The sequence below is a fragment of the Pezoporus occidentalis genome, unplaced genomic scaffold, assembly GCF_034315485.1.
Source record: "Pezoporus occidentalis ecotype Australia unplaced genomic scaffold, CSIRO_AGI_Poc_V1 ctg107, whole genome shotgun sequence".
NCBI classification, from domain to species: Eukaryota; Metazoa; Chordata; class Aves; order Psittaciformes; family Psittacidae; genus Pezoporus; species Pezoporus occidentalis.
In genome coordinates, this window is record NW_026912854.1 from 2080931 (window position 1) to 2096722 (window position 15792).

The 15792-nt window shown below is 46.8% G+C and overlaps 1 protein-coding gene across 5 annotated transcripts in view; it reads left to right on the forward strand.

Annotated features, from left to right (window-relative positions):
* The window catches only part of ELMO1 (engulfment and cell motility 1), a 222442-nt gene extending 210968 nt beyond the window's left edge, over positions 1-11474 (forward strand). For all 5 annotated transcript variants that reach the window (XM_062622332.1, XM_062622333.1, XM_062622336.1 and 2 more), the window contains 3 exons: positions 1310-1392; positions 6609-6686; positions 11183-11474. In XM_062622332.1, the coding sequence (XP_062478316.1) occupies positions 1310-1392; positions 6609-6686; positions 11183-11383 (362 nt within the window). In that variant the 3' untranslated portion in view covers positions 11384-11474. The remainder of the gene's footprint in view (positions 1-1309; positions 1393-6608; positions 6687-11182) is intronic.
* The last annotated feature ends 4318 nt before the right edge of the window (positions 11475-15792 follow it).

The window sequence follows — 15792 nt, forward strand, 5'->3', positions numbered from 1 at the left end:
CTTTATCTGTTGTGAGCACATCACATTTGTGCTCATGCCTTCCAGCATCTTGTAGTCAGCTTCTGATACCATCTGAAGCCTTTGATTCTGTTTTTCCTAAGCACGGAGTAAGCCAAGTTCCTGACTAAGATCAGGATGCCACATCAGTCTGTGATCTCCGCTAGGAACTGCATCCCAGATCGCAGAGATCAGGTCTATGAAACCTGGGCAAAAGCTTTCTTGATTGAGAGATCCAACTTGAGAAAACTCTGCCTTATGCAGAGAAATCGTTTTTCTGGGCATCTGCAGCAAATGTCAGGAATTCTTTCTTCTACCATAGCTGCAGTCAAGTCTCTCCTTTACTTCCCAGTTTGTCCTGGCTCACCCTCTCCTCACAAAAACAGTATCTTTTCTTGACCTAAAAGCAGGAGAGTGTCAGAGACATAATAACTTTGATTTCTTTTAAGTTTCCTATGCATAGAAAGTCCTCTAAAAAGGTCTATTATGTCCCATGCTCTCCACTTGACTGTAGTGCTGAGGTAATCTGTAATAAAATACATAGTATTGCTGTACCCAGTAGGAGAGAAAATGCATTTCTGCTCTTCAGTATTTCTATTAGAGTTTGTAAAGAACTGGGCAGTAACAGATTTTCATATATTATGCTGTTCTCTCTATATATAATGCTTTTCCACAGCCACAAGGATAATGGATTATTTATAGATGGTAGAAACTGTCACTCACTGACCAGATTGTATTGTGGAGCATATAGATTCTCCATAATGTAATTGCCATTGGAAAATTGACTTCCACTTGCAACTCGGAGACATTTATCTTTATGTTTCAGTGACCTCACTCTGAGTGAGCCTGAGTGGCAGCAGCTTCCATTCAGACAGGCATGAAGAGAAGGACAGAACAGCATCAAGTGAGGCAGGGGCCAGCTTGCCCAGCACACTCTTCAGCAGAGACTTTACCTGGGTACATAGGACAGAGTAACAATAGGGCGGGCATATTGCACTACTAAGGCAGAAAAGAGTATATGTTTTCTAGATTCCTGACTACTCAGAAGAGCTGACACAGGTACAGAGCTATATGAAACATTCTTACCCAAAATAGTCTCAACAGGCAAGGAAAAGCATACTCAGATTTTCATCCAGATGCCTGAAATTTTCTCAAGGCTCACTTATTCCTATTTTAATTGTTTGCTTTCTTACAGCAGGCTGGAAGTGGCAATTTTAACCCATTAGTCTTGCACTTTTTAGACCCTGTAGCTTTTATACACCTCGGTTATAACTGATTTTCTGGTTTCTGCTTTTGTTCTTTTCTAATGCAGTGCCAGTGGCAGATATAAAAGCTGTTGTGACTGGGAAGGACTGCCCTCACATGAAGGAGAAAGGAGCTCTTAAACAAAACAAGGTATGGCTCTCAAATTGCTATGAACACACACCCTGCAGAATGGAAAGCTTGTCAGCTGGGCCTTCCCTGAAGTAATACTGGGTATTTTTCTCTCCAGCCTGCCACCTTTCTGTGTATGCACACACTTTGTTTTTACCTCAGACCGTTTGAGATAAATTACTGGGACAGCCTACCCTCCTTCGCTCAGGTTTCATGGCAGGTGTGCATCGTGATGTACCAAGAGCGCCTTAAGATGGTCTTTGGTAGTGATGTCTTCCACTGCCAAGCAAAGCAGTTCTGAGTGCTGCTACAGAGCACACCAGCAGTGACTGGAGGTACCTGCTCCCATCTTGTCTCTGATAAATAACTAGTTTATTCCACCTGTATTCTCTGGTGAGCTGACGTTCAGGGAACACTGGCACATGCCAGAATTGCTGTTAACGTCCAGCTGATGGTATCTTCAGGTCCAGTCAGGTAGAAATGTAACTGCCAACAGAAGGATGTGGGGTAAACGCTGGCCAATTAATGAGGTGAAATGAGGATTGCTTCAGCAGTGCATTTGGGGAAAAACAGGTAGGAGACAATGGTCAGCTTAAATTGGATTTGCGCTGCCTTTCAGTTTCAGATCGAGAACTGTAAACTGACAGTAGGGCTCAAATTGTACAGCACCAGAATCCTGCAGGGGTTTTGTTAGTAGGAATTGCCACCACAGCGAGATGAAATGCAGTTCTGAGCTAAGCCTGACATCTTTAATGGTTAAGGTCTTTGCACCGTATTGTATGAGGTATGTTCATGAGTTTTCTATCAGGCCATGCTGTTTGACTGCATGAGAAGGAGTGAGACTCTAATGATGTTCAGTCTGACCCGGACGCACGCCCTGAGGTGTGGGAACCAGATCAGAGGGTTGGAATAAGAATTTCTAATTGCCTGAAACGGAGACATTTTGGGCCCAACAAGAAAGAGATTTTGATGAACAAAATGAAGAGTTCCTGCTTCAACACTCTGAAAATGAAATGCATGTCTTTAGTGCTCAAATAAATACTGGGAAAAAGCAGTTCTGATGGGAGCCACAGAAAATGGAAAGGCACAGTCAAAACTACATAGAACCATAGAATCAGCTGAGTTGGAAAAGGCCTTTAAGATCATCAAGCCCAACACACAACTTTTCTTTCCTTAACTACACATAGATATGCAGAGCATCTCGAGTACTCTTTGCATTTGTTGCTTTAAGTCTCTCAGGATACTGTCATCTCCTTTCAGCATTGGCTTTACATGGTTGGAAATGAAAAAGTCAAGCCAAGCAAGTAGAAATAATCCCAAGGGTATTGGTCCTTGTTGATTTTCTGAATCAGGGTGCTAACACACACAATAGATGGCACGCAACTCCTACCACATGTACCATCAGCAGCATTTGGCTGGGGCATTTATATGATGCATATAAAATATTTTTAGTGCTTCCTTGTCTCAGCACTCATGTGTCCGCACGAAAAGGAATGATAGGAAGATAGAAAGCAGTGGGTGGCAGTGGTGGAAATGTGTCATCTTCATGGAGCAGGAATGTCTAGATAGTGTTTAATGCTAAATAGCAGTGCTGTGGATCCGTTTGTGCTCAGCTGTCCCCATTGCCCCCTTTCCTCAGGTAGAATTGGTGGGGACTCGCATAAAACTTGTGGCTGAGGATGTGAAGATGAGGAGCTGATAGTACCATGGCTGGAGCATTCCGTTTGTGAGCCAGGCAGTCATCGTTGTGATGGGTTTACCATTTCTGGGGTGGTTTTCATTTTTTTCTTCCCTGATTCCTTGTTTCCTCCCCTGGGAATCACAGAATCCCTGAGGTCAGCTGTCATCCCAGTCAAGCCATCATGCTCATTATTGCAATTGCTTAACGGACATCACAGGAATAACCGATCGTTGTTTGCAGAGTATCCAGTTAATGTGGACTGCGACATGGACACCAAACGAAAGCAGGCAGACACAGAATGCAGTGTGCCTGAGTTTGCTGTATGAAACCTTTCACTTGCTGGGATTTCATTATCAGTGCTGTATTTTTTGAGAAGCCTTTTCCTCCTGTGCTTCCTTGGTACACGTATAACGACCACCCTCATGTTTATTCATTGGCAGCAAAGAAAATGGCATGGCAGAATGCCACTGCTCCGAGCACAGCTGGAATTGGCAGCATGTCCATAACAAAGGCCTCGGCGTCTCTTCATTTGCCGGCACGTGGCCATTATTCTTCCTGTGGGACCATTTAGAAATAAATAAGAGTTAAGCTGAGTTGGAATTTGCATGCATATGAAGCTGAACGACTTGCTAGGACCAGTCCTGAATCCATTGTTGTTCATCTTGCTGGCATTTTTAAATCAGATTTAATTTTAAAGTCCTTCTTTCTGACTCTTGAGTAATATTAATAGATTTCAAGGACACGAAATACATTAGATTTTGCAGCCCTCAAAACAGAGCATGAGAGAAGGACTTGGAAAAAACACTGCCATGTATTTCTAAGTGTTCTCCTATCATCTTTTGTTCGCTGATGTGGCAGTCTTCAGCTTGGTGCCTTTTTGGTCAGCAGAAACGGTTCTGCTCACTTCCGTGTGGAATGCAGCTTCTCTTCTCTTTTATTTCACATTGGTTGAGCAAGTTCCTTGTCTTATCCTTTTATGGATAATTCTAATTTGATGCAAGAAGAAGCTCTTCCCTGTGAGGGTGCTGAGGCTCTGGCACAGGGTGGCCAGAGAAGCTGTGGCTGCCCAATCCCTGGCAGTGTTCAAGGCCAGGTTGGACACAGGGGCTTGAAGCAAGCTGCTCCAGTGGAAGGGGTCCCTGCCTATGGCAGGGGTTGGAGCTGGGTGGGCTTTAAGGTCCCTTCAACCCAAACCAGGCTGGGATTCTCTGGGGGGGATCTTCTGGCTCTGGCAAGCAAACTTACCATGGCTGCGGTCTCAGCCTTCAGCAAAGACACGGGCCTTTTGAGGCTGCCGATGACAAAGTAGGCAGAGAGCAGTGAGACCATTGCAGCTTCATGGGAGCACCCAGCCGCAGGCACCTAAAACCCCTGTTCCTCAACAACAGCTTGACTCTGGCCCGTGTGAGGCACCACTGGAGACTGGGGAAGAGAGAAGCTCCAGGCGTGGGAAAGCAGGCTTTGCCTCCTAGCACTTACAGCTGCTTTCCCGCAGTGTGGAAGCCAGGAGTGGGAATTGCCCATCCAGCACGTGCAGAGGCTCTGGTTTCAGTGGATCCCAAAAGAGAGGCAGGTCGTGGGTCCCAGTGCCGCTACCTTGGGCAAGCAGCTGGGGAAGGGCAGGGGTCTGATGTGCGTGAGGGTGGAAAGAGCTCAGGGCATTGAGGGGTGAGTTCAGCAGGTTGAGGTGGGAAGGAGGAGAGCAAAACGAAGAGGGAAGGAGCAGGTTGGAAGGAATGGGAGGGGAAAAGGACCAGAGAGGAAAAGAAACTGGTGGAAAATGACTTTGAGAGGTAGGAGGGAGGAGAGAGCCACAGATGGCTGATGGAGACTGACCGGTTTTCCTTCAGGAACTGCCAGTTCCCCAGGGTTCCCTGCCATTGATGGGAACATAACAAAAGCCGGTGGGTAGGGTGCCTGGCAAGTCAACCACCAAGACCACCGTCAGTGTGGGGGGACAGCTGGCAGCTCCAGCTCCTTTGGCTTCCATTCTCCTCGACAGTTTGCTGTGCGTGAGGTGGCGGAGATGCTGCACCTGGAAGCTGTGAAGTCCTGAGCCTTCATCTCCAGAGCAGCCAAAGATCTGAACCGGATCCAGGGCTGCCAAGCTCCCACTTTGCCCCATAAAGGGAAGCTCAGTGCCCTAAATGTAGCCCTTTCCCATTCCCTGCCTGACTGGCAATGACCAAACCCGTGGCTCCCTGGGATACTCTTTCAGGCAGGGTTTTTCTCTCCTTTTCCTTTCTTTGAGATGAACAAAAAATTCAAATCCTTGGGACTTCCCAAAGGGCAGGGGCCGGGCCTGTGGGGTTGTTGTTGACCTTGAATTTCAGGAGCATCACGGCAGAGCACCACGAGCCCTTTCTTCAGTATTAGGCTTTATTTTCCCAGCCTCAGCTGCATGACTTGGCGTGTTCTGTCAGGGATTCCTAACACCCTGCAAGGAGGTAATGCCAGGTTTGTGTGGGCAGAGGTAGATTTGTTTCTGTAAGGAGGGACATCACTTTTCATAAGGTGTGGCTGAGAGATGTGCCTCAGACACTTAGGCTGTGAGGCTGTGTGAGCCGTGAGCCATTTGCTTGCTGAGTGCCCCAGCACTGTTAGCGTCTGCAGCTTCCGTGGGGATTGAGCACAGACCTTCGTCCTGTGGCCTGGCAATGCAGCAAGTTGGACCTGAGAACTCGAGGAAGCAAAGAGCATTTCCCATGAGAAGCCTGATCTCTGGTCACCCAAGATTATCCCCAGGGATTCAGGCTCTGCTCTGTATTACACAGCTCAGAAATGAAATAACCCGTAGTGAAATGCAAAGACCTTATCTCCTGTGTGTTGCAGACCAGGAGATAAGGGGCAGAAATCTAGAGAGATGTATGTGCTGCAGTCCCCACGGTCAGGTCTTCCATTTCAAAACTTCTGTGTTTCCCCATAGGAGCCTTTTAGGGACTTGATGAATTCCCTTTGGCACCGCTGAGATTCAGTGCTGAGGGAAAAGAGATGATTGTTTTCCTTTCCCAAGGTTCATTTGGTTCTTTAAGCAACTCAGATAGTTCGGTTTGACTGAGGCTGCTGATTCTTGTTCAGGTAGAAATAAAATGACAGGAATCACTTGGGAATTAATAATTGAATGCATTTGCAGCAGTGAATAAGCAGTATACACCAGGAGACTGACTGTCCTGGGAATCAAACCTTGCAGAACTCTGTGAGTTGAATCTATACAAATTGAAAACAGCTATGGGTCTTCGTAAAGAGCTTGTAGCACATGGACTGTTATGCATTATATTGATTGTGGTCCTCACCATTGCCTAGCTCAAATTCTAACTCAAATCCATGGCTGAGTGAGCTACAGGGTGTGATTTTGTTTTGACCGAAGCATCTGTGCTGGGGCTCTTGCTGTGCCCGTCTCTTGCAGTCGTCTGGTCTAGCTTTGGCCAGGCAGGAGAGTACAGAACCTATTTTTCCACTCGGTTTGGGGAGTAAGTGATAGGAAAGAAAGGCAGGGCTGAATGTACGAATGCCTCTCTCATGCTGCACTAATGCGCATCGATTTGTGTTGTTCCAGGAGGTGCTAGAGCTTGCTTTCTCTATATTGTATGACTCGAGTGGCCAGCTGAACTTCATTGCTCCAGACAAGCATGAGGTAAGTCAAGTCCAGAATACAGACTCTTCTTTTGAAGCCCCCTCTAGTTGCCTTATGGCAGCAGACAGCTTTATGAGGACTTAAGGGTGCTTGTCTTGGCACATGGTGTGGGTCAGTCCAAATCTGGGCTATGTCTCCAACAAACTGAAAGCAGAGGGATTAGCACGGGAGCAGGACCTTCTGCAATTTGCATGCAGTCTCCTGAGCCATGGAAGGAATGTGTTTTGTAGTGGTGCATCATAGAGCATATGGGGTCTAAATTTAAGACGAGCATTTCTAAGCCCTGCTGAAATATGAGCTGTAAATAAGAGAAAGAAGAGAGCTTGGGCAAACCTGCAGCTCCTCAGACCTTGCTCACCTTTTCCTGGTGTAATAAAGGTTTGTCTTAGTCTGCCCTACTTTAGGCACTGGAGAATTTTGCTGTGTTTGTTTTAGTGGACTTTAGTTCAATGCTGATGATTTGCAAGCTCCTAAAGAATAACTGCCATCCTCAGCTCATCTTGCTGATGCCAGCATAATCAAGTCATTGCTGGGTCTAGATTTCAAAGTCTTGTGTGCTCCAGAATGGCATAGCCCCTAATTCTTAGTTTAACATTGCTTAAGATGATTTGTGACAGCTGATCATAGAATGTCCCTGTCTATTACATCTCCTCAGGGGAGAGTTGCAAAAGCAAGGCAGAATGACAGCCCCTTCACTGCTCCCTTCTCTTACTTGAAAACACAAGGAAATAGATATCTTTGCTTGTTGGAAAGTGGTGGAACTGATTTACCTAATTATGTGGAAGCACTGGATGTGTTTCTCTCAAAGAATTTCCAAGTAAAGATTTAGCAGAATGCACTGTATATTAAATATATACATATATATATATATATAAGTTTCTCCTTCTTATTTCTAAAGCAACAAGAGTTGGTGTTTGGTTTGCATGCTTTTTTTTGTAGCATCACATCTGGTGTCAGTTCAGGACCCTGTGTTAAGATGCTCAAACAGAGAAGATTGCATTAAACTGTCTTGTATCGTAGCGTTATTAAAGTGCATGAAGCGTATTTAGATACTCAGCTTCAGCATTTGCAAGTCTGGATTAAAACCTTCAAATCAACGTTGATTTTAGGAGAGGAATAAGGTTCTGCTCATGTAAGATTTCCTGGGGATTAACGTTTGAGTGTCATTTTCAAGTATGTTCACTCCAGAATGAACGTATTTGCTAGTCAGTGTTCATGTAAGAGGAAGTAGCACAGGATTCCAGGGATAATGTGTCATTAGAGCTGTAGGTCTAAGGCTGTCTTCATCCTCTCAACTGAACGTATGTCAGATGCTTTCCGATGTAAATTCTCCAGAAGCTGAACTCTAGACTGTTTCAGCTCAAAAGTGCAAATGGTCATGGAAATTAACACATTTTTCAGCCACTTGTATCTCAAATATAGCCTATAGCTACAAGTGCATTTTAATGGCCTAAAGGTTCAAAAACTACTACTGGACCCCACTGAGAGGCAGTAGCACTGTGAGGTGCACTATCCCAATTGCTCTTGACTGTGTTAACACACCTATCAGTTCTCTTCTGATCTTGTACAGCTTTCTTGAGACAAAATGAATACGTTCAAAACCAACCCAGCCAGGGGCAGCAGCCTCTGCTGCTATTTGACAGTTCCCAAGTGAATGTTCTTACAAGGGCATCTCGCTTCCTCTGTAGCATTCCATGGCCTGCAGAAGAGTCAGTTGGGTTAAAGTAGATGTGCAAGTGTTCAGAGGAAGCCCCCACAAGGAAAGGCAAGTAGCATGTTATGAAGCCCACGACTCTTCGTCAGAGTAATGGGGGTGTCTGTCCATAGGAGTGGTAGTTTAGCAGCATTCCCAACTTGGGAGATTTTATAGGTGACATCCCAAGAGTTGGAAAGGTTTGTGTGGAGCACCAGGGATGGTGTTAGGACATGACAGCTGGAGGTCAGACTTAGCGGGGGGGGTTAAGCACTTCTGCAGTCCTTGTGACTGTAGAGTGAGGTTGGAATGGAGGAGTTGAGTGTGTCCTGGAAACAAGAATTGAACTGGGATCATAGGATTTAGGTTGCAAGGGACCTTGGGGTGTCCCAGGTCTGACCTCCTGCTCAGAACGGGACAGCAGTAAGCTCAGAGCAGGTTGCTTGGGGCTGTATCGGGATGGATGAAGCCTACACAGCCTTCCTGGTTGCCTGGTTCCACTGAGCTGACTCCCAAGGTATTTCTTTGATAAAATCTCATTACTGGAACCAGTATCGTTGAGATTTGGGCCTCATTCTTGCACACTGAAGTTTGGCAATAGCTTCAGCCATCTGTTCAGGCTTAATGCTAGCCAGAGGATCCAGCACTGTGAGATCACGCCATCATATTTGTTTTTCATTTAAATACTAATAGCTGGTTTCAGCTGCATAGCAAAAAGGTGGATTAATCTTATCCTTGATTTTTGACAGAGAAACTGATGAGAGAGGCCATAATTAGATTCCTTTGGAGTTTTATGAAAATGAATCTGTAGTAAATTAATTTTTCAGTGACTCTTCGTCTGTTTTGCGTAGTAAAAAGAAAAAAGCTTCTGAATGAATGCCTCCACCATCTCATTAGGATTTCTCTCTGCTCAGAATTTACAGGAGTGTAATTAACTGCACTTGCCAATATGGAGATTAGAGAGGAAGCCCCTTTTCCAGGCCATTCCAGGCACTCATCCGAATTGTGTCCAGAATTTGGTTTCTGTGGGCCCTGAATGAGTTATATCTGGAAGAGGAGAGGACTGCAGTTCTGCTTTCTGGCTGGCTGTGATTCCTCCCCCGAGAAGGCTCTGGCCGAGCTCACTGAGCAGGTGATGGATGATGCACGTCAGGGGCTGCATCTGTTGAACGGATGCTCTGCTCTTCTGTAACCTGAGCAGAGCCTTTTGCCTTTCTGTTCCTTCATTCACAGTGAGTTCTGGGAAGACTTTCCCAAAGAAAGGTCTCAAGTCTGTCATGAAACAGATACAGTCTGTTCAAAAATAATTACATTTCTAGGCTAGCGTCTTTCTTTTCCTGATATTCTGTGTGCGCTCCACTAAAATTGCGTGCTTTGGAAGTCTTCAGTGACACACATTGACAGCCTGGAATAGGCAGGCTCAGTTGTTTATGTAGTACTTGTTAGCAGGACAGCCTGAACCATGAAGTCTCTTCTGTATAGCTTATCTCATATTAAAACTGCAGCTTGGCTTACCAACACCCTGGGTGAAATCCTAGCGCTGTTACTCTTCCGTTACTGATTTAAATGGGTCAGATTTTCACTTTGGATGCTGTGTTAACCATCCCATTGCAAAAATGTGCCCTTTTTCTGGATGAAGACTTACCCAGGAGAGGGGGTTTTCTTTCTCTTCCTTAAAATAATCCTCATTTCTGCTGTAGGATGAAGTCAGCCGCAGCTATCTTTAAACGCAGTGGTGTCATGTAGCAAATGGTCAGCTAAATTTGAAATCCATTTCTTGGCATGAAATCCAGCACAAGTATTTGTAAGATGAAAATGCAGTTACAGCTGATTTAATTTTCTCCTGCAAACCGGGACACAAGTTCATGATTGAAATCTTTATTTTTAGACGATAGCATTTCAGTACTTCTGTTCAGAGATGAATAAATGGCTTGTAGTAATAAATGAAAGTGACTTATTTGGTAGACATCGACTCTGCATCGCCAACCAACCCCCCCGGGCTTGTTGCTGATTCTAAATGGTTGTTCTGCCCGTGTTTATCACAGGCTGTCAGCTGCTGGGAAGGATGGCATCTCCTGTTAGGAAAGGGCTAACAGTAAGGTGGAGGTTTTAGAGGCCGGTTAAACATTTGCAGCATTTACAGTTACACCAGGTAGCTTGGCATTTAGTTTTCACGAAGGACACAGCATTGACTGGCTCTGTGGGTTTCACAGGATTGTGTAAAACAGTGGTAAAGAAGGCATATATACGTGAGAGCGCCCGTCTTTGTGTAGGTCAGTTGATGCCGTTTCATGTATAGGAAAGCAAACCACAATAACTCTAGGTAGTTGGTACAGGATTTCTTAAGCAGAGTCAAGGATTTTGTGTGGGATTCAGTTCACTTCACTTGGCTGTCATGGAATTAGAAGATTAGTGCAGGATAATTAGGCGGCTTCTGTAAGTACTGGGGAAAGAGAAGGAAAAAGAGAGGGGGAGAAGGAGAGATCTCCAGAGGTTCACTGCCTTATGCTATGTGTTCCTTCTCCTATAACTATTGAAGGGTGTTCAACAAGAAGTTTGGAGGAGATAGCAAATCGTCAAGCAACCAAATACTGTCATTTCTTCCCATTTTGTGGAATTGCTTTAGCATTTTCTGAGCAGCTCAGTGGGACGTGCCCCCTTCGTGCTACCAGCTGGTAAAATAAATGGACCTCTCTTTAGGTCCCTTTGTAAGTCCCAGTGTGAGCAGTAACTGGACCAGGCCAGACAAGCAGTTTGTGTACACAAGGTCTGTTAATGACAGTTTTTATCTTTTCCTGTGCAGTACTGTGTATGGACCGACGGGCTGAATGCCCTCCTTGGGAAGGACATGTTGAGTGATCTAACGCGGAACGACTTGGACACGCTGCTCAGCATGGAGATAAAGCTACGCCTCCTTGACCTGGAAAACATACAGATCCCAGATGCTCCCCCACCTATCCCAAAGGAGCCCAGCAACTACGACTTTGTTTATGACTGTAACTGAGGCTGCCACTGAAACTGGCTTCGAAACTGGAAATATTATAACTGGAGAGATATTGAAAATTAAAAAAGAAGAGTGAGGAAAAACCAAGAAACCCACTTGTGCACCTTGGATTTTGGCTTTGGGGAGGGGTGTAGCAACACTCGCGTTCCTCCCTGCTCCCTGCATCCCTTCCGTCCCCATTCCCATCTTCCCCATTGCTCATCCAAATCCACATTGCTTTAATTAACTCATAATTGCAGGCCGTCGGCCTTGCTTAAGGCAAAGACTTGCCACTAAAGAAGCACCCTCCCGAGGACATTTTTTACGTTTTTAATACTGGAATAGACATCCTTAAACCAAGGGACGCTGTCACCCAGCTGCATGCCTGTGACACCCACTTGGCAGGGCAGAGGCTTTAACTGGAAGGAGGAGGGAGATAGGGAGCAGAAGCAGCTACTGTAAGCAGAAGATTTCCCCAGACACTCCCCAAGAGTCTTCTCACAACCGAGTCCAATGCGGTGATGAAATCGGTTAACTGCTTCCCCATGCTCGCATCACTCGGCGCTGTCATTACCCTTTCCACTGTCATCTCGACTCTCGCCACCAGCCATCACCCACCCGACGGAAAGTCTGCAGGTGTTTGCTGTACCATACGCTGCAGTGCTGCAACAGCTTTTCACTTCTTTTCCTCCCGCTCTTAAATAGCCCCACACTAGCAGGTCAGGAAGCCACCAGTGCGTCCCATCCCGCTGGCATTCCCTAAGCCTCAGTTGCCTCTCAAATTGGCTTGTTGCTATTCGAAGCGATGGTTGTTTTCTCGGTCCACAGTTCAGCAGTACTTTCCACAGGTGAATGACAACCGCCAGGCACCCAGGTTTACATTGTTCTCATCGCTGCAGTGTTAGAAATTTGCAAGGGGTTATTTTGGTTTTGTACGGGTTCTAATTCTTTTATTTTATTTTGCCAAACAAACCTATTTAATGAAACCCAGTTCCATTGTGAGTACTTCCGGAGGACGATGTTTTTACTTGATTTCCATTTGGAACATTTGCCCTGATGGGAAAAAGAAATAGTATTTCCCTTCAACTTCACTGTTGAATAAAAATCTGAGTTGTGATGATTCTTGGAACTTTGTTTTTCTTCTGAAGTTGTCTTTTATTCTCTGTGGTTCCTAGAAGTGTTTGGTGCAAAGGGGAGGGGGAAAGGTGGAACCTTTCTTACCTGCGTCGATTTGATTTACTTACTCATCTGTTTGTGGTGACAAGGGTGGGGTGCATCCAGAGCTCTCCATTGCCACGGGTGCATGAGCCTTCCTGTGAGAAGGGCCCTTTGTGAAGTCTGAAATCTCAGCACACCGATGTGCCCATGGTTGGTTTAAGGCTGCTGCCTTTACCATGCTTGCTGGAGTGACTGCCTGCCTCCTATGGGAGCGTTTCTGGCTGCAGCAGGTTGGTATTGGGGAAGTTTGCGCTTTGCAGGATGCATTCCCTCCCTCCTCGTGTTCTTGTAGGTCTGGACCTAGAGGAACCCACCAGCCCTTTCCCTCCCACCACCCCTGCTGAAGACAGGCGTTTATTTGCTGAGTTCCTCTCCTCTTGGACCCTGCTGAAAAAGGCTGTGAAGGGGTTTTAGCGGAGCCTGTGCTAGTGAGAACCCTGGTGGGTGTTTCCAGTTCAGGCCGATGCAGAAGACCTCCACTGAGGTGTCCTGTGCTCCATCCAGCTGGCTCTGAGCTCTCTCCATCCTGACTGCCCTCGCACCAGGTGAAGAGAGGAATGGCATCCTGCAGGTCCAGTGTAAGGGAGGATGGGGAGAATGGTGTATGAATTCAAGCATGAGGGTCCTGAGGAAGGTGCCTTCCTGTTGCTGTGTTCACAGTGGTTTATGATGCCTTGATCTAACAGCAGATGTAAGTTGGTTCAGGTGGTAACGGATGGTAAAGTAAGGAAAAAAGAGACTCTTGGATTAAACACTTGAGTAGGAAACAACAGTGGACTGTGGCTTGAGAGGAGATCAGTCTGAATGAGAATAGGGATGTGCAATGCGTGATGTGGGAGTTTGAGAGGGTTTTGTTCTCCAGAGCCGTCACTGATGATAGCAAAGGTAGCCATGGACAGGAATGAGTGGAAGCACAGGCACTGTGTGCCACAGAGGTTTTTGGAGGGGTTCTGGGCCTGGGGAAGGAAGGCAGGAACACGCTTCTTTACAAAGCACTGATGCTGCCTCTTGCCTGCGTGAAGAGAAGACTCGGAGAGCAGAGAACCTGGGTTGTTTCACTGATCTCCCTGACGGAGCTGATGGCTTGGCTGTGCATAACCTTTGCTTTTCATTCACAGACTGCAGAGCTGCTGCTTCAGCTGGGCACTGCTGTTGTCAGAAGGAGCACCTTTCACTCCTAAGTGATGAGAGCTGCTGGCTCAGTGGCACTGCGGTGCCGTGCTCTTTGCAGGCATCTGCGTGAACATCAGGAATGAGCAAACAGAAACCCTCCTCTGCCAGCTTGAGCAAGGGGGAAGGGTGACTTGCTTCCCCTACTAAGGTGAGTGCCTCAGTTTGCACAGGGGAGGTGGTGGGAGAAGAGCTGGTGAGCCAGCCCTCTGTTCTTCCCAGCATCTCACGCTCATCCACATTGCACCGAGGCATACTGACAGCACTCAGGCAGTGTGGGGCTCATGGCCGTCAATCCCTGGCTGCTGCCTCTCTCCTTGCACCCCTCAGGCTTTACACAAGCAGGAGACAGGACCCAGTAGCCTCTCTCCTTCCCTGGAACTCCGCAGCCTGACCTAGGGGTCCAGGCCCAGGGGTGGGTGGATGGATGGATGGATGGATGGATGGATGGATGGATGGATGGATGGATGGATGGATGGATGGATGGATGGGTGGATGGATGGATGGGTGGATGGGTGGGTGGGTGGATGCTGCGGCACCACCGCATGGCCCTGGATCACCCCTCCCTGCAGCCACCCTACAGAAGCCCATCTCCCCACGTGGCCTAGCTCTTAGTGTGTGTTCTGCATCGTGTGGGATGGTCGCGTGAGCAGGCGTGTTAAATCTGTCTCTCCCCACGTGTCCTATCCTGCCATAAGAAAGAGGAGGCTAGGGAGATACGCTGGCATGATAGCCGGTGCAGCTATTTTAACAGCAGCTCCCACAGCAACACAAAGGGCTGTGGTGCAAACAAGCATCCTGCCTTCAGTTTCTGGAGCTGTCACACAGGCTCGTTGCACCATTATGAAATTAAAAAAGAAAGAATGTCTTCAATGATGAACAAGTATCCCGCTGCTTCCCATTCGTTTTTTAAGGGGGAAAAAAAAAGAGAATGAAAATGGCAAATTCATTTGCTCACGCTGTTGTGTGTTCCGGAAAAGCTTTTAAAGCTTCACATTCAAGGAGCTGCAGCAGGAGAAAAAAATTGCTTTTGAAGTTTCTTGTGTAATTTCAAAACGTTAAGTGGGTAATTGCTTGTAAAAGCCATAAAGGGGAGAGAGGGAACAGAAAAGAATAATCAGCCTAATTTTAGCTCCTGGGTTCGAAATGACTTTGCTTTTGGAAGTGGATGTGTCCTCTTACCAGAAAACTTGAATCAAGAAAAACGTGTAAGTTCTTAAGTCAGCTGCTTGTAGGGACAAGGAAAAGAGCAGCAGCGCTGAGTAATCCTGCACAGGACAGGCTGTGTGTCAGGGAAGGAGCTCGCCCTCCTGGGGCTTTCATTACCACTTCTCGGAGTAAATTCCTGTTTCAGTATAGAGTTCTGTTAGTAAACCTCACGGCTTGCAGGGAAAACAACGTTCCCTTGCGAGGAGGAGGTAGTGACGACTCTGTCTTGGGTTGCAAAATGACCATGCAAGATGCTGGTTATCTGTGAAATCCTCTTGTGTCGTGGTGCCCTACCCAGTGCTGCTTGCAGGGTGTTTGTTACCGGTGTGCCTGTCCCGTCAGGTGTGCCCAGTAAGGCAGACACGTCCCTGTGGGAACGTGGGGGCTTGACTGGGAATCTGGTGGGATCCACTGCCCAGAGCAAACCCCTGTCTTCGCTTAACGGAGAGGAGAAACAAAGCCCCCTCCTGGCAGGAGGCAGGGGGGCACAGGCGTGAAGTGTTCCTGGGCATGAGGCTGCTCTGTGGGGGCTTGTCATTGCATTGCACCGCAGTGCTCAGAGGTGGCTCTGGTGCGTGCAGCTCTATGGTGGTGCAAGCTGTTAATCCTGAGCAGTAACCAGCAATGGATGATGTTAGGAGTAGGAGGACACTGTTGTACTGACATATCCCCCCCCTCCTCTCTTTTGCTGCTGCACTGACAAGTCAATGTCATTAGCTTCACTGTCATACGTATGAGAGTCATTCGTCTGAGAGGGTGAGTGTGAGATCTGATCCCTTTCTTGTTCGGCTCTTCTTGAGAGTTAAAAAACAAAGTCAAATAAATCCAGCCCT